Source organism: Sorex fumeus, unplaced genomic scaffold (genome assembly GCF_029834395.1).
Source record: "Sorex fumeus unplaced genomic scaffold, SorFum_2.1 ptg000024l, whole genome shotgun sequence".
Lineage (NCBI taxonomy): Eukaryota > Metazoa > Chordata > Mammalia > Eulipotyphla > Soricidae > Sorex > Sorex fumeus.
In genome coordinates this window covers 28442769-28460660 of record NW_026606081.1, presented here as the reverse complement: position 1 = coordinate 28460660, position 17892 = coordinate 28442769, and the positions used below count along the sequence as shown (strand labels likewise).

The 17892-nt window shown below is 47.2% G+C and overlaps 1 protein-coding gene across 2 annotated transcripts in view; it reads right to left on the bottom strand.

Annotated features, from left to right (window-relative positions):
- Nucleotides 1–2118: 2118 nt before the first annotated feature.
- Nucleotides 2119–17892, bottom strand: part of PSME4 (proteasome activator subunit 4) — a 104856-nt gene continuing 89082 nt past the window's right edge. The window contains exons 41-48 of one of the 2 annotated variants that reach the window (XR_008792465.1): nt 17343–17551; nt 14929–15014; nt 13138–13266; nt 12183–12338; nt 8169–8331; nt 6367–6500; nt 5486–5588; nt 2119–3633 (exon numbers count right to left, since the gene is read on the bottom strand). Coding sequence is in view for 1 of the 2 variants with exons in the window: in XM_056113928.1 (XP_055969903.1) it covers nt 5489–5623; nt 6367–6500; nt 8169–8331; nt 12183–12338; nt 13138–13266; nt 14929–15014; nt 17343–17551 (1012 nt within the window). In the remaining variant the exon portion in view is untranslated. Of the gene's footprint in view, nt 3634–5485; nt 5624–6366; nt 6501–8168; nt 8332–12182; nt 12339–13137; nt 13267–14928; nt 15015–17342; nt 17552–17892 lie in introns of both variants that reach the window. The other variant, XM_056113928.1, reaches the window with a different exon arrangement.

Below are 17892 nucleotides of genomic sequence, written 5' to 3'. Positions count from 1 at the left end.
AAGGAATTACCCCTGGTGGTGCCCGGGGGACCATATGGGATGCTGGGAATCAAACCCAGGTCGGCTGCATGCAAGGCAAATGCCCTACCCACTATGCTATCACTCCAGCTCCAATAACAGGTTTTTAAATAATTGGGGCTGCCTTGGCAGTGCTCAGGGGACCATGAAGCACTGAGCAGCCCCCTCCCCTTCAACCATGCAGAGGGCGTGTACAAGCAAACTCTCCCATCCTCAGCCATCTCCAGTAGTGCCAACTGCTCCTTCTGCCAGGAAAACTGCTGCATGTGCTGGAGACCAAGTTTTCCATGTGAGAACCACAGGATCTCCTAAGCACTGCACGGTCTGGACCCTGCCCCCACCAAGGCAGGCTGTGTCTTTATCTTATTTAGAATTGTTATGCTCTGCAACTTTTGTCAAATTAATGGGAAAAGTTTTCCTCCTAAAAAAAGGGTGGAGGGTATGAGGGAGCACACTTGCTGGTACTCAAGGGATGATAAATGGTCCAGGGATGGAACCCGGCTTGGTCATATGCAAGGCAAGCGCCATGATCCCTATACTATCATTCCAGCCCTCCTTCACTGTCACTGTCCTCCTGTTGTTCATCGATTTTGCTCGAGTGGGCCCAGTAACGTCTCCATTGGAGACTTTGTTGTTACTATGTTTGGCATATCGAATACATCACAGGGAGCTTGCCAGGCTCTGCCATGCGGGAGAGATACTCTCGGTAGCTTGCTGGGCTCTCTGAGAGGGGCGGAGGAATCGAACTTGGGTCGGCCATGTTGGCTGCATGCAAGGCACATGTCCTACCGCTGTGCTATCGCTCCAGCCCCCCATAATTCTGAAATATTTAATTTTTTTTTAGGGATTCATTTAGAAACAAATTCTGAGTCTTTGCTGAGAGGGGACCACAGCCAGTCATGCTCAGGGATTACTGCTGGTGGTGCTTGAGAGGTGCTGGGCACTAAATCCAGTCACCTGCCTGTATATGAACTGCAGCTCTTGCCCTCTCTCCCTCTCTCCCCTCCCTCCCTCCAGATGGACTTTAATGACCTTTATTACCTGTTTCCTCAGAGCCTTCTCCCCTCCAGAGAAGCCTGCCTACCTTCTCACAGTGCTCTGACCTCTCCATCATCTCCCTCCCTTCATACCTTTCCTGCCTTTCCCCTTCATTGACACAACAGACATTTAAGATCATTTTACTCAGGAGCCACCATCACTTATTTTTTTCCTCCTACCTTTCATTCTCGGGGCCACTGAAAATTTAGGTAGTGTGATTTCAAGTTTAACAAAATGATGGTATCAGGGTCTAAGCAACTTCTAATCCCAGCATCAGAATTACCCTTGGCTGGGGGGTGTAGTGGTGGTGGGGAGCTGGAGACCAATCATGCGCTGGAATTAGTGACCCTGGGCTGGTGGGGGCTCACCCAGAGTCTGGCCACATCTTGATTCTTGCTGCACATGTGAATCCCTGAGGCAGTTTTCAACATCGATGCCTCATTCCTACTCAGAGAAATTCTAGCTGAGGAGTATATCAATGCACGAAATCATTCTTGTTGTTTGCTGGGATGGGATTTGGGGGTTGGGATTTCAGCAGTGCTCAGGGAGCACTCTGCTGGCGGCATGCAGAGCAAGCACCTCACCCCCGCTACCATTGCTCCAGTTCCCGCTCTGGGCCTAGGGGAGATCCAGGGTTCCCTGGCCCAGCTGGGAGAGCCCCTTGGCACCACTTGCAGAGAACTGAAGGCACTCTCAGGACCAGGCACTGATACCGTGAGCCAGAAGCCAGAATTTGAGTTCGCATTTTAATACAATTCTCCCATGATTCTCAGATGCAATTCGCAAATCAGGCTGAGGGTGGGAAGCAGCCGTGTGATTCCAAAGGGCAACCCAGTACCTGCAAGGGACAGCAGACACTTGAATCACAGCCAGTGAGACTCAGGAAAAGGACTTTCAGTTTGGATGTAAACAGAGGAACAAAGCTGCTTTACTGGACTGGCTAGAACTAGCCAATTTATGTCAGGATAAGATTCGGCATACCCAGACCTCTGTCTGCAAGAGAATCCACAGCGAGTGCTCATAGTACTGTCTTCTCCTCTTAATCAAGACAGAAGCCAGGTGTTAAAAACAATTCATTTATTGGGCTTCAAACTAGTTACACCATTGAAAGAATCAGTTTGGCACTACTCTATACAGGGACTATGCCATGGATGCGATGTCGGAATACGGTACCAGAACTCGGCAGGCTCAGCTATGTACTGGGTCATTCGACAAGGAGATACTAAAAATAGATTTAGTGTTCCTTTAAGGAAGACTGTACAGGGTGTGTTGTAGGGTGACATTCACCAACTTGTGAATCACTTCAACTTAGAGGGTGCTTTGCATTCTCTATGTGTGTCATAGGCAAAAATGTGGTTTTCGCATTTAAGAGATGCACACGAAATTACATAAAATTCAGACAGTCTAATGATAAATGAACTTAAAAAAAATCCATCAGCTTTTGTAACATGAAATGATAAAAGAAAATAACTTAAAAATACACACACAAAAAGGCATTCAATTGGCACAAAAGCCAAAATTCACTGTAAGAGCTACATGTCAATCTTTACAAATTAATTACACAATGGTGTTGTGTAAAAGATCGTATCTGTACAAAGTCATGTCAGTGCTATTGCTACAGTTTATACAGTCTTTTACATCTATATAATAAACGAGTCAATTAAATATCAAGCCTTAATAGCCTCTCACCAATTCCGCAAGCAGAAAAAAAAAACCAACAAAACCAAAAACACCTAAAACAAAACAAAACAAAAAAACCCAAACAAAGACAAAGGGTGGGGGGGGAGAAAAAAAACCCACAGAATTTCCACAAACACAAGTTTTTCACTAGGTGAAACATAACAGTTTTCAAAGAGGTCAAACAATATTTGTAAAGGATACAGGTAAAAATCAACCAGTCAGGGTTTTTATTGTTGTTGCTGTTTATTTTCAAAATCACGCATTGTATACACATACAACAATCAATCAAAAATTTATTCACCAAACCCCCGATTTTTAAGCAACTGCTCTTCTTTCTATTCAGCACCAAAAACTCCAGTCTGTGGGAACCACAGGGACACAGACTTGCTTCTGTCTTGGTCAAGTGACCCAGCAGGCCCGGGTCAGGTCTGAGTGACGCCTCGTCCTTCCCGCATGGCGGCTGTCCACGCCCAAGGCTCTCGGGCCCACGGCGATACTACTAGCTACACCCAACAGCCGTTTGGAAAAAAAAATTTCAAACTAATTTGAGATGAGTGAAATGCCAGGACCTGTTTGACAGATGCACAGGTTCCATCCCGAGGAAACTGTTTCCTGGACTCCGTCTGGTCTTGGACGCCATGATCAGATTGGGTAATTATTTCTAGTCTGGGACATTGTGGCTTTGATCAATATTCCGAAATGCTTCCGAACAAGTTAGGAAGAAGAAATCAAACGGCAGCTGTGAACCTATGGAACGCAGACCAGTGAGACCAGACGCAGGAACCACCACACGACGGGCTCACGGAGGCGGAGCTGGGGAAGCTGCGGAGCCACCACAGATGGGACCTGAGGAGCTGGGGTTTTTGATGGAAAGAGCTTCAAGTGCAGACTACTTATCTGCATCAGAGGAAAAGCAAAGGCTTAGTTAGACAAGAGCAGACGCAACTCCAAAAGCCCAGTGAGTGATTCAGAAGGAAGCCCTCCGAGGCTGACAGAGAGGCCTCTTTCCAACATGAAACAGAAGGAACCTACCGGAAAACCCAGAACTATTGTGGCGAGAAAAATGGCCAGCGCCAACTTGGGAACAACTAAGAATAAGACTCAGGGCCACACCAGGCCATACTCGGTGATCACGACTGGAGGGCTCAGGGTACCATATGGGATGCTGGGGATCGCATCTGGGTAAGCCGTGTTCCATGCCCTTATCCACAGTACTCTCTCCAGCCTGAGATTTATTTTATGTACTATTAACTTAATGTAATTATTTGTTTACACATACACACACATATAACTTTATACATACATAAGGTTACATGTGTATTTCTTTTCCTCCCCCTGTTCCTGCTGGGTTTTGAATCCTGGGCCTTCTACATGCAAGCATGTCCTCTGCCTCAGAGCCTAAATCTCAGGCCCCTAAAAAAAAAAAATATATATATATATGTATATATATATTCGTTTTTGGGTCACACCCAGTGATGCTCAGGGGTTACTCCTGGCTCTGCACTCAGGAATTACTCCTGGCAGTCCTGGGGGATCATATGAGATGCCGGGGACTGAACCCGGGTTGGCTGCGGGCAAGGCAAACGTCATACCGGCTATACTATCACTCCGGCCCCCTAAGATAGTTTTTTAAAAGAAAGGTCCAACAGCAGCTGCATATAAGCACTCTGCTTATAACCTTTAGCAGAGAAGCAAGGAAACTCTTATTTCCCCTAGCTAAAGCAACTCATGTTAAGAAAACAAAAAAACTCATTCCATATGACCCAGCAATACCTCTCCTGGAAATCTACCCTGGGGGCCCCAAAACACAGCAGAACACCACCTGCACTTCTACATTCATTGTGACACTGTTCACCATAGCTAGAATTTGGAAACAACCCAAATGCCCAAGATCAGATGACTGGATAAAGAAACTATGGCACATCTACACAATGGAATACTATGCAGCTGCCATGAAATTTGCTTTCAAACGAATGGACCTGGAGAGTATCATGCTGAGTGAAATGAGTCAGAGGAAAGGGACACAGAATGATCACAGTCATTTGGGGGATATTAAAAAATAAAACATAGTATGAGAATAATACCTCCCCCCCCCAAAAAAAAACCAAAACAAAACTGTAGAAATGAGGGTCGGGAGGACCGGTTCATGTGGAGGAGTGCGGTTAAGACACCATGAGGAGAGCTGGGAATGATGACCCTGGACAAGAGTGCTGAGAGGAGGGCAAGTGATGTAAATGAGAATGTTTAAGTAACAGTACTGTAAACCACAGTATCTAAAGGGAATGAAAGTGACAAGAAGGAGAAAGGGATGGAGGGAGGGGGAAGCGGGGAGAGAGAGAGAGAGGGAGGGAGAGAGGAAGAGAGGGGTGTCAAGGAGAAAGAGGGAGGGAGAGAGAGGGAGAGAGAGAGGAGGGAGAGAGAGATGGGGAAGAGAGAGGGAGAGAGGGCGGGGGAGAGGAGGAGGGAGAGACAGAGGGAGAGAGAGTAGAGTGTCTGGTGACAGAGGTAGGGGCTGGGGGGGTTCTGGTGGGAGGGAAACTGGGGCACTGATGGTGGAACATTCTATGACTGAAACTTAATCATGCACAACTTCGTAACTGTACATCTCATGGTGATTCAGTTATGAAAACAAAGAAAAGAGAAAGCCCTCTGAATATCTAAGAATATCTGTAGCAAGAAACAAACACTTGATGAAACCCCCTTCTCGGGCATGAAGCCCACCTGCCGCAGCACAGGCCAGGAGACTCACCCCCTAGGCGTAATAGCACGGTGACACAAGGAGGTCGGTGAGGACGAGCAGCTGGTCGTCCGTGAACTGCTGTTTGTGTTCTTGCCAGTTGTCATGGTGCGTCCTTCGGAAATTGGATAAGGTCTTTTTTACAGTCATCTGTAGAGTAGGCAACCCACACACATTTAATGGTGACTTTCTGGACAAGCACGGGACAGTTAGGACACCTTTTGCAAAGTCGCCTTCCGATCCCACATATGTCTCAAGGCCACCGTGCAGACACCGAGCTCCTGCTTTGGAGTGACTTTGCACAGGGCGAGACCTCGGGTCCCGTGTTCCCGGGCCACAAAACTGCTCTCGGACCCAGATGCACACTGACCAGGCCACAAGGACACGGCCCAAGCATTCATGTTCACAACTAAGGAACAGATCGCAGTTCCCTGTTTCATACTAGTCTCGAGGTAAGATACTTCCAGTACCTGATGTTACACTCCTGACTCATTCTATCTAGAATGCTAGAAAACAAGAGTATAAAGTTGAAGGATCCCAAAACATAGCCAATACTTTGCTTCCAGGGGACCAGGAGAACATACAGCATTATGTTTGGCTCCAAAAGATGGCAAATACATCTTGGGACAGGTCTCTGGAAGGGTTTGATGACTAAAAAGGTAAACTTGCCCTGGCAAGGGGATCAGTTAAAGGGGATTGAGGAAGACCAAAGTGTCTGGGAATTGGGTAGAAACGCTTTTTTAAAGAGGCAGTGGCCAGGGATGCAGGACTGCAGGTATGATGCTCGGGCACACGAGGCACCCAAGAGCAGACTTGGGCTGGCGCTTGAACTATCTCCACAGCCCTGCTAGTGTCTCTGAAACCAAACATTCCCAGTAACGGAGCAGCCTCACCTCGATTGGCTGAGGGTCATTCAGGTGCGCACTGAGGTTCATGAGCAGCTGTGGCATCCAGGTGGGGACATCATACGGGCTGGACAGGATACACGCCCCGAGGCCCAGCACCCCCGCATGCCGCTTGACCAACTCTGTGAAGGGAAGGGAAGTGGGTGCGCGTATACTCACAGTGAAGGAGTGCAATGACCGAGAGTGTTTCCAAGAGATGCATTTCTATTTTAAACAAAAACTATGTCCTTACGTCAATAAATGTAAGGAGTCTGAGGTGGGACTAAGGACAGTCTATAGCTGCCTGTCAATGATAACATAACTCTAAGTCACCAGGTCAGAAATGTGTCACATTTTTTAGTAAAGGGGTCCCCCCCAATCAATAATAAGATTATTGTAATCTTATCAGGTGTAAGATTCTAGGAGGGGGTCTCTATTCTTTCTTTAGAAATTACCATAAGCTACTTCTAAATTCTCTTTATTCTTGGTTGGGGCCCACACCTGACTGCACTCAGGGATCACTCCTGATGATCTTGGGGGTATAAATGTGGTCGGTGTGTGCAAGACAAGTGCCTAACCAGCTGTGCTCTCTCCGGTACTCAGATTTAAAAAAAAAAAAAGTGGACATTATACATTTATAAGTGCAATATATGTAGATGCATGGAACAGTGAACAGGAGCTGAAGGGAAGAGAATCTGAAGCAGTCAAAATTGTAAATAATGTCATTTGCTATTAAAAGACCTAAAAACACCTTGGTTCTTAATTAACAGAGTTTTCAAGCAAAAAACCTAGAATACACATTGATGTTTCCTTGGAAAGAACTATAAAAAATAATGAAGAACAAGTACTATTACAGCACTGAAGAGCTTTCTGAAGATCAGAAAGTGTCCGGGAGCACTGGAGAGAAACAAAGAGGGGAGGGCAGTGGCTGTGCCTGGTGTGATCCCTGAACAGCACCGGGAATAAGCCCCTAATACAGCCGGGTGTGGCTTGAACACCAAACAGGAAAACGGGGGAGAAAGATCAGTGATCAGAGCCTGCGGGGCACTCCAGTGACGCCAGGGACCCTGTGCTGGAGGACGGCTGTGTGGGAGGCACGCACTTTAACCCTATGCTTATTACTATCTCTCTGGTGAGCCCCTATTTCCCCCTTCTGGGGGCCACACTGAGCAGTGCTCAGGAGAACAGAGGTGGTGCCAGGGACTAGACCTAGGGCAGCGAGGTGCCAGCAAGTGCCTGCCGGAAGACTCTCTCCACCCTGTTCTCCACTGCTCAATGCTACAGCTACAGCTGGAGTGGCAAGGCCAGGTAACTTTGCAAACTTCTCTTGAAACAAGGCAAGGCCAGCATGCAGCAAAGAAAAAACCTGTTTTAACTTTCTGCTGAGTGGAATCCTCTACAGAATAACTCCTCTGCCCTATTCCAAACATGCAACGTAGCACTCAATACTCTCCTTTCCAAATAAAAATGGGGATTGCTCTCTCTTTCCCCATGCAAGGTAGTTACATGCTACATTCTAAGAACAGGTTATTTAGGCCCGCCCAAAGAACTGACTCTATTCCCTTTCTTCACACAGTGACCCAAAGGCGGCTGGCTACAAACCTGATTGATGGAATCGCTACATCTGTCTCGTCCGTCTGAACCCACCTCAGTTCCTGCTCTGGTACTCCATGTGTGCCCTCGGCACGAGAGGCCCCGAGAGTCAGCAGAGTTCCTCCCGGCCCAAGTACAGCCCACGCACGCAGACTCCCTCGCACTGGCCGTGCCTGGGCGATCCCAGGAAGGATGTGAGCACATCTCCCTTCAGTTACCTGCACAAGGAATAGTATCGCCCACGAAACCAGGGTCTCGCTTCCTCTTCTTGGGTAGTTTTGTTTTGCAAAGTTGCTCAAAATGAACCTGCAGAGGACTGTCCATGGTGAGGAAGTTACACTGCAGGAGGCCGCTCAAGGTGGTCGCAGCCATCTCTCGGACCTGTAGGCGGAAGCTGCCATGAGTGCCGGGATCTTGGTAGGAAGAGGACCAGTAAGGGCTGGGGAAACGGGACAGGGGTCAGAAGGAGATTTCTATGCAATTTACGAGACGATTCTCCTGTTTGCTTCTCTACAGAGATCTCATTCATTTCTCAAGTCTACTGTCTACAAATGGAGACCAGTCGCTGGAGTTCACATTACAGGGTATAAACCAGTATTTTACGCAGAATTAAGCAATCTCCATTTATTAATGATTTTTCACACCAAATGAACACTTTTCCGTATGAGGTCCATGTTAAAAAAATCATAGCACAGCGGTAGGGCATTTGCCTTGCACGCAGCCAACATGGCCGACCCGAGTTCGATTCCTCTGCCCCTCTTGGAGAGCCCGGCAAGCTACCGAGAGGATCTCGCCCGCACGGCAGAGCCTGGCAAGCTACCCATGATGTATTCAATATGCCAAACACAGTAACAACAAAGTCTCCGATGGAGATGTTCCTCGGTCCGCTCAAGCAAATCGATGAACAACGGGACAGTGATCATAGAATCTACATCTCTCAAAGCCACTGCCATTGCCCAGAGCACCAAGGACGAGGGAGAGCCCAGCTCCACACTGGCACCTGAGATGGGGCTCAGATCCAACTGACTTCCTAGGAATTTCACAGGTTGCTGTCAGACTATACAGTTTACAGAAAACAGTGACCCCACTGCACAGTGAAAAAAATAACTCAAGTTTGAGGAAGACAAAATGCAGGAAAATCTTAATTCATATAAATCAAGCATTCTTATTAAATATTCATAAAGGTAGATAATCAGTATTTCAAAACTCTGAAGTTTTATTTATTCATTTATTAAGATTTTTGTTTTGGGGCCATACCCAATGATGCTCCTGGATCACCGCGGTGGGGCTCAGGGGACCTTATGTGGTGTCAGGGATCGAACCTGGGTTGGCCACGTGCAAGGTAAGTGCCCCACCTGCTGTACTATTGCTCAGTCCCCAAGACATATTCGTAAAAATTCTTACAGTGACATTTTGGGTTCGTATGGTAGCTTTAAGTTGGCATTTCTTTGGTCAGAGGACTGACCTATTATTGATAGCTTGTTCTTTAAAGAGCGGATAGGTAAGCAGACTAGCATTGTCTATACAGCAATTTCTCTCTCTTTCCTTTCGAGGGCTACACCCAGTGATGTCCTGCTTCTCCTTCCAGCCTAGACTGGACCATGGGTGCCAGGCACCCACTCGGATCTCCCGCATATTTTCTGCCGTGGTGATGGTTCTCACAGGCCTCGTCCTAACCCCAGTGAGTCTCCTTGAGCCCCACCCAGGTCTCGAACACTCTTCTGCTACAGCGCTTCATGGGAGCCGCATCCTGCAGACAGGACTCAACATTTGTGTTGTCCCTGCTCATTTTTGAGTCGCAACGTCTATTCACATGGTAGGTTTCGACAGTCATCTCCGCATGAAGCTCTTATAAAGATCCAAACTCGTTTCTCCAAAGTGGGGACAGCGTATATTTCAGTCTGAGATGAACTAAATGATTTTATACTCTTTCCTGGTCAGAGAAGGAAGACTCACTTCTGGGATATTTTGTTCCAAGGGTCAGGATGTGAAAGTCTATAGTTATGAATTTTTGAAAATGAAACAAAGTATTTAGCTTTTATTTCCATAAAAATAACCAATTGTATTCTATTACTTCTAAAATGTTTTTCTTTAGATTCAGATTATCATAAAATGCCTCAACACTATCAATAGTTGTAATATGTGCATTAGTATAAAATATTACTGATATTTAAAATTACGTTTTACGAGGTTTAAAAATGTCACAGTTGTTTTATAGTGATAGCAATAGCTATAGTAAAGCATATGACAGAGAGGAAAATAAAGAACAATTGAGGGGCTGGAGAGATAGCACAGCGGGAAGGGTGTTTGCCTTGCACGCGGCTGACCTGGGTTCGATTCCCAGCATCCCATATAGTTCCCTGAGCACTGCCAGGAGTAACTCCTCAGTGCAGAGCCAGGAGTAACCCCTGTGCATTGCCAGGTGTGACCCAAAAAAAAAAGAACAATTGATAAAAATGTTCTTAAAAAACCCCAAACAACCTAGGGAGTAGAGGGGTGGTCTCAGAGGCTGCTCCCAGCACTGTGCTCACGGTTCACTCCCGGAAGTGCTTGAGGGACTAACCGAGGACTCAAAGTGGGTTCACCATATCCAAGTATTTGCACTTCCCATATTATCTCTCTGGCCAAGAAAAAAAATTTAACACAAAGTTAGAAAACACTGACTTTTCAAGAGGTACATCTTCATTTTCATTTCTTTAGTTTAAAAAAAAAAGATTGAAAAATTATAGACAACTGTAAATATTTTTATTTCTCTGGATGAGGGTGGTGCAAGAAACTACTCTTAGTGCAGTGCTTGGGGGACCAGGCAGCACTCAAAGGTCAAGGCTGAGGCTCCCGTGTGTAGAGCATATCCTCTGGCCCTCGGAGCCATTCCCTGGCCCTAGCCGCTGTGCATGTCTGTGGAATTCTCTTCACAGCTGTGTGAGAGCCCAGAGAAAGGGCAGAATCTGCTCTGGAAGACAGAGAAGCCGGTGTGAGGTCCCGGCACCAGGTGAGGTGCAGACACTTCTGCTCTCAAGTTTCCTGTATCAAAAATCATTTCATTGTTTTTGGGGGGGTGGGGAGACAGTCCGTGTGCCAGGTTGCTTGGATGGGCTGTGTGTAAGGAACACCTCACCTGTGGCCCTCTCTCCCCGGCCTAACAGCCCTGCTTAATGTTCTCAAATAAACAGCATTGCCACTTCTCCAGCACAAGAAAACCCATCAAGTCCACAACATTTTCACAAAAATTTCAATTATACTTCTGTTACCTAAAGTCAATACAGAATTAATATAATCTCACTACAAACATGGCTTCTTTTCTTTTTTCTTTTTTTTTTTTATGGCTTCTTTTCTTTCTTTCTTTTTTTTTTTTTTGCTCTGCAATCAAGAAGGTTACTCCTGGCGGTGCCGGGGGACCATATGGGACCCAGCAGGGACTCGAACCCAAATCTGCTGTGTACAAGGCAAAGGTCCTACCTGCTGTGCTCTGGCTCTAGCCCCTTCTTTTCATTTCTTTACCAAGGAAATTAAATGGGACAACAGTCCTGCCGAAGTCGACTGCACAGTCTCTATGTATAGGTTTAAGATTTATACTGGCTTGAAACTGCTTTTAATCACATCCAAATTTGTTCTTGATGTGTCCCTTGACAAGGGGATTATTAACCTTTGCCCCGCAGGCTCAGGGGGAATCTGCCACTCTCAGCCACGAGAAGATTCAAAACCGTTCTGGTTTGCTCTGACGCTGTCTTCCATGGGAGAAGCCACGCCATGGCGGGAATCCCCAGGACCTCAGCTGAGTCCCACTTCCCTCTCCTTGAGGGCCCAGGTCCTTGTCCTAAGTCTTTTTCCTTCTACTTTTTAAATTTTATTTCATCGCATCACCAAGAGATGCAAAGTCAGAGCTGTTCACACCATTCCGGGGGACAAAGCCTCAAGCCCACCCCCTGGCCAGGCACACTTCCTGCCACCTCTGCCTCACTGGAGCCCACTCTGTCAACCCCCTATGCAGCCCACGGCAGCTCCCCCTGCACATCTGATTCTGCTATTCGGTTGGCCCTAGAAGAACCCGGAGAGGTGGGGAGCTTTCTTCTCCCCGATATCAGGAAGGTCAGTGACTGAAGAACCACTGCATAGGCAGGCACTGAGATGTCTCCGAACACCTCTTAGCAAGGGGCCAGCTCTTCGGAGGGGAGGCAGCAGACGCATTCTCAGCACCAACCCATTTGGTTCCAACATGACTGGAACTTTACCTCGAGCTGCTCATCCTCCAGAAGGCCTAACACCAGCCACCTGATGTCCCGGACTGCATCTTCGTTGTTCAGGAAAATAAAGAGGTTATAAAACACCATGGTCTGGAGGTAGGTCAGCACTGTGTACCTGGCATGCCAAGAACTGCTGCTCGCGGTCTGCGGGCGAGATGGGCGAGACCAACGTGACGGGGTGGCACCGGAGCAGGACCCACACAGCACACACGATGCATGCAAGCCCGGCTGATGCGACAGCCCTTTCGGGAAAAGACTGAACAAGTACATTTACTTTTCCGGGGTGCTGGGGATGGAGCCCAGGGCCTCCTGTGGATAAGTACTTACCACCCAGCCTGGTGAAGTTACTCAGGCAGGTGCAAAGGGAAGGGACTGTCTAGCCTAGCTGACTCCAGAAGCAGCAGCCATTTACAGTGAATGACTGACTCCACCAGGGAGTTACCACTTCAGAGTGTTTTAAAAGCAAACAAGGTTGAGGAGGACCAATGCTACTAGGGCAAAATAAAAGAACTATTTGGGGCTGCAAATCAAACTTAGAAATCTGAAAACATGCTCAGTTTTACATTAAATGACACCCTCGTGACTTCGATAAAACAGAGAGCACAATATGCCAAAAATGAAGTAATAAAATTAAATCCAGGCGAAGGTCTTTCTAGGGTAGACCAGGAGGTGAAAGAAGGAAACAACCCCTCCACCCCCCTGGAGCACTTGGCACTGGCGGCTGGCCCACATGGGCAGCTTTGGGCTGCTTCTGAGTGGGCACGTGGCCTCTTAACTAATGCCGAAATAAGGCCCCAAGAAAACAAGGCTAAAAAAAAAAAAAAAAAAAAAAAAGAAAACAAGGCTGAGGGACTGGGTGCACTGCAGCGATTTTTCATGAAATTCTTACAAATGCAAACCAAAATTCCACCCCCAAGGCAGGTATTTTATTATGCATCCTTACTTGTTTTAGCACCTGAAGTACCAAAGGCACTTGATGAGGGTAGAGTAACCCCTGAGACATTAGTGACAGACATAACTTTGCATCTCTTTTCAGTTCATCGTAGCTATTGTCATTTTCTACTGGGGCAATCTAGAGAGAAGAAAGAAACATTGGCATAAGCAACAGTGCCAGTAAGTAGCAAGACATCCTTACGTGCATGACTGGTTGTCAAATCGAGGATCTCCCACACACAGGGCAAGAATTCAACCAGGCAGCCACAGACACGCCCAGCCCTAGCAACTGAATTGTTTAATTTTCAGGGTGTCGATAAAAATTTCAAACATAAAACAAAACTAGAGAGTAACAATAAATCCCTGTGAAACAGTCATTTCCTCAGCATCAACACGCTTCTATATAACATTCCTTGTTTCACTTTTTTCTTCTTTCCAAGTCTCTCACCCCCATTTTCATGATCTGAAGTGAATCCCAGACATAAGCAAATCATAATCATTGTCAAACTGGCTTTCCGGCACCAGTGTCAGCACCAGGACACATCCTGTCCCTGACTCTTTATGTCCCTAGCATCTAATCACATAAAGTTCTCTAGAATTCTTTTTTTTCTCTCTTAAACAGGAGGGAAGAGGAGTTCAGATTCTTTGTTCTGTAAGCCCACAGATAGGACTGACTGTAGAAAATACTGCCTATGCAGTTAGCAAAATAATCACCTTCCAGAACCTTCCTCTTAATTATCAAGAGAAAGGATTTCTCTGAAGAAATGCCATCAGTAGTATGTAATATTTTTATCAGCTGTTACAACACCAGTTATTTCTTTAGTTTGACAAAAATCAAAACTGTAGCTATTCTTCGGCAGCGAGTCCGTTAAGCATTCGGGAAACTTTAAATTTAGAACTAGAACCTAACAGAGTACCCCCCTTCTCCCTGACAGGTTTTGAAAACTATGTAAAATATTACAAGAAGGTAAGATGATGGACTATATATATTCTTATTAAAATTTAGTATCCACTGAAGAGTTTTCTGAAGTTTATTTTGGGGGCCCACACTGGTGGTGCTCGGAGCCAGGACTGGCTGGGGCTGGGACTGGTCAGGGCCATGGGTGCAAGCTGCGCAGTGTGTCGACCGTCGGACCCTCTCTCCAGCCCAACGCTCAGACAAAACATTAAATACATTAAATACAGTCCTGTAGTCATGCTGTTGATCCTAATTTAAAAAAAAACACACAGAAGTAATAACATGATTGAGAAAATGGGGAATGTGAGTATGCTTGAACATTTTATTTTTGGTGTTTGGGTCAGAGCTGGTGTTGCCCAGCAGGTCGGGCTATTTCTCTCTTCTGTTCCTCCTAGATCTGTTACACATTTATAGAAAAGTCTTTTCGTCTCGTCACCAGCCCCGCTGGGTGGGTGGCTTACTGGGGCCATTTCCGCACCTCACATGGGCCCCACCTCTGAGCACAGGGCTAGGGTAGCTCGCAAACACACCCGCAACCCTCAGAAGATAACACATCTTTTAGATATATGCAAGACAGTATTTCAGGATGAAATGTGTCTGGGAGTTACTGATCGCCGTCGTCTGTGAGCTTCTTAGGTAACTACCCAGCTCCTCCTCTTTATAACGGAACAATGAAAGGATCATTTCAGCAAACATTAAATCCCTACCACCACATCAATACTGGTGATAAGTCTAAGCCTTTCTGATGCCAACAAAACATCCAGTCTGAAAACACATGGAACAAATGGTCAGTCTAGACCTCTTTTCGGGTCAGAGAGAATGCACGTCAGGTCAGAAGCTTACCTTGAAAAACAAAGGGAGAAGATGCAGCTGTTCCGTGACCGCCGTGGAGAAGGACCTTCCTGCACTCGCCATCAGCCATTTCAATACTGTTTGGAAAGAGACGCGCTGAGGGTCAGTCCAAGCTGTCCAGTAGGGAGCAGAGCTGCTACACACCGCAATGCTCACGCCAGGCCCCCAGCTTTTTCCTTTGGGGAATGGGGGCAGCTGGGAGGGGTGTGTTTTGTGTCCAGCTATGCTCAGGGATCACTGTTTCTACTGGTGTTCAGGGGATTACTTGGGGTGCTGGGGATTAAGTGAGGGTCAGCGACGTGTTAAGGCAAGAGCCTAAATCCCGGGACTCTCTCTCTGGGCCTATGATAGCTGTTTACTACTGAGAAACCATCTACTACTGAGTGAGCAAAATTATGACTAGAATCACAATAAAAGGGATCAGCCAACCTGGAGTGCCGAAGTCACTCTCTAAGTGACTCGTGCTGAATGAGATAACAAAACATTCCAACTCTACCAAATACCTACAGGGAACAGAAATCAAGACTCCCAGTGCAGCAAAGGAAGAAAAAGAGAGAGGAACGATGCTATTCTTTGAAACTTTAAACTGAAATCAGATGGGTGTGATTCAAAACAAGCAAAAAAAAAAAAATCACAGAAAATAGGTACTGAAAAGTAAGCTATCCATGATACCAAACACAACTTTGAAAAACAACCAAGATGAAAAACTCATAATTTCAGATTTCAAAATTCACTGCTACAAAACTACAGTGATGAGAACAGGGCCCCGGGGCAGGCTACGGCCCCCAGCGGGTGAGCAGAGGTGGCACCCTCCAGTACACCTCACCACAAAGGAGTAGGACTCCAGAAGCAAATACTATCGGCTGAAAATAACTACAAATTCTTGTCCCGCAAAGGACATTATCAAGGGAGTGCGAGACACCACACAGGGGTGAAAATATTCTCAAATCATGCATCACCAACAGACAGAAAGCCAGAAAACGAAGAGCAGTACAATTCAACAATGAAATAACCCAGGGCATAAGTGTGCAAAGGACTTGGACAGAAATTTCTCTAAAGAAGAAATTCAAAAGGCAAGAGAGTATGCAGAGGTGCTTGGCTCTTGTGAGTGAAAGGCAAGGTAAAGTCCCAACATGCCCATCCACCCGTCAGAACAGCCACGCTTTGAGGGCAGGACCAAGGGGTGGGGTGGTGGGGGGGCAGGGTGTGGGCACGGGTCCTGCTTATGCTCAGCCCTGGCTTGATCCCTGGCACCTCCGGGGTGCCAGTACATCAATGGGCAGCAGGATCCGCCTAGCGGGACCCAGTTGGCAGAGAGGCGCTGGGAGCTGCCTCCAGCCCCACCAGAAACAAAACAAGTGCTACACGAAGGCGGACAAACGGAATTGCCAGTACTGCTGTTAGATGTGAAATAGCACCACCAGTGTGGAAGCAGTTTGGGAGCCCCTGACAGAGTCTTGTGAGCTCTGGGAATTGTGGAAAAAAAAGAGCTCACTTTGCACTCTCCAGGCAGTGCTCAGAAGGCTGGACCGACTGCTGCCTATCAGTTGTTGCCAGGAGAAACTGGACCACCCTGGACAGTGTTCTAGAGCTCCCAGGATGCAGGGGAACTATCTCTGGGTGCCGTGCTTGCTCGGCCAGAGTGTTCCCTTGGTGTCTACTAGTCGCAGGTCCCAAGTCTACTGTCATCACAGGCTGCCCCGAGCAGCACTGGGACCATGTGATAGCAGGGATCACACATATGGTAGAACTACACCCCTTCCTCCCCATCCCCCTCCCCCGGGCCCCCAATTCCATCTCTGATACAAACAATAATTAAAAGCAAGGAATCAGGGGCTGGAGTGATAGCATAGCAGGTAGGGTGTTAGCCTTGCATGTGGTAAACCTGGGCATCCCATATGGTCCCCTGAGCACCACCAGGAGTAATTCCTGAGTGCAGACCCAGGAGTATTCCCTGTGCATTGCTGGGTGTGACCCCCCAAGAAGAAAAAGAAAAAAGCAAGGAACCAAAAAGGCACTTCAACACCAAAGCTCTAAAGCTCCACAGTACTAATCACAATGCTCAAAAGGACCAAGGACTCCCACAGCCACCAAGATCACTGCACTAACTCCAGACACAGAAGGCAAACCCTGCACCCACCCACCTCGATAAAATGCAGAGAGCAGACGTATGCCTGCGGGGCCGGGCGGGGGGAAGCGAGGAGTTCTACCTAACAGGCAGGAGCTTCAGAAGATGGAAAGCACAAACGTGTTGTTCTGTTGCTGGGTGATGTGATGGGGTTTTGAGACCACTGACCCAGCTTTCACACGGTGGGTGCGTTAGGAGGAAAAAGTGCATCCAAGCCAGTCCTAAGACAACCCAGAGAAATGTTTGGAGGCAGTTTCTCCTATTTTCAGTCACTCACTAGTTTTTAAGAGTTTAATGCCCTGAGTTCGTTCGTCTTCTTCACCAACCCCATTTTCTTCCATAACATGGTTCTGAATTTCTTCATCCGCATCCATGAGGGGTTTCAGTTTCTCTAGAATCCGAGCAGTAAACTCAGGGACACGTGGGGATGACGTGGGCGCAGTATTTGGCAAGGAAACATCGATCATGAATATGTAGGTCAGCACACTGGGAAGGAAACAGGCATTGAGCAGTCACCCACCACAGTCAGACGTGGCTTCAAGATGACACAGTGGAGGGAGCCCGAATTCCCCACGCACAGCCCCTGTCCAATGCCACACTCCGGGAAGGACAACGAGACCCTCTGCCCTGTGCCCTCTGCTCCCCTCTCCTGTGACTGTTCCCCTCTGCCCCGAGCCTTCTGCTCTCCTGTGCCCTCTGCTCCCCTCTGCCCTATGCCCTCTCTGTACTATTTTACTTTCAGAGACCCTTGCTGTGCAACAACATCTGCAGGCAGACACGGTGGAAGTGCATGGCAACAGGCCACTCTGTGGTACTGTCGCAAGCTG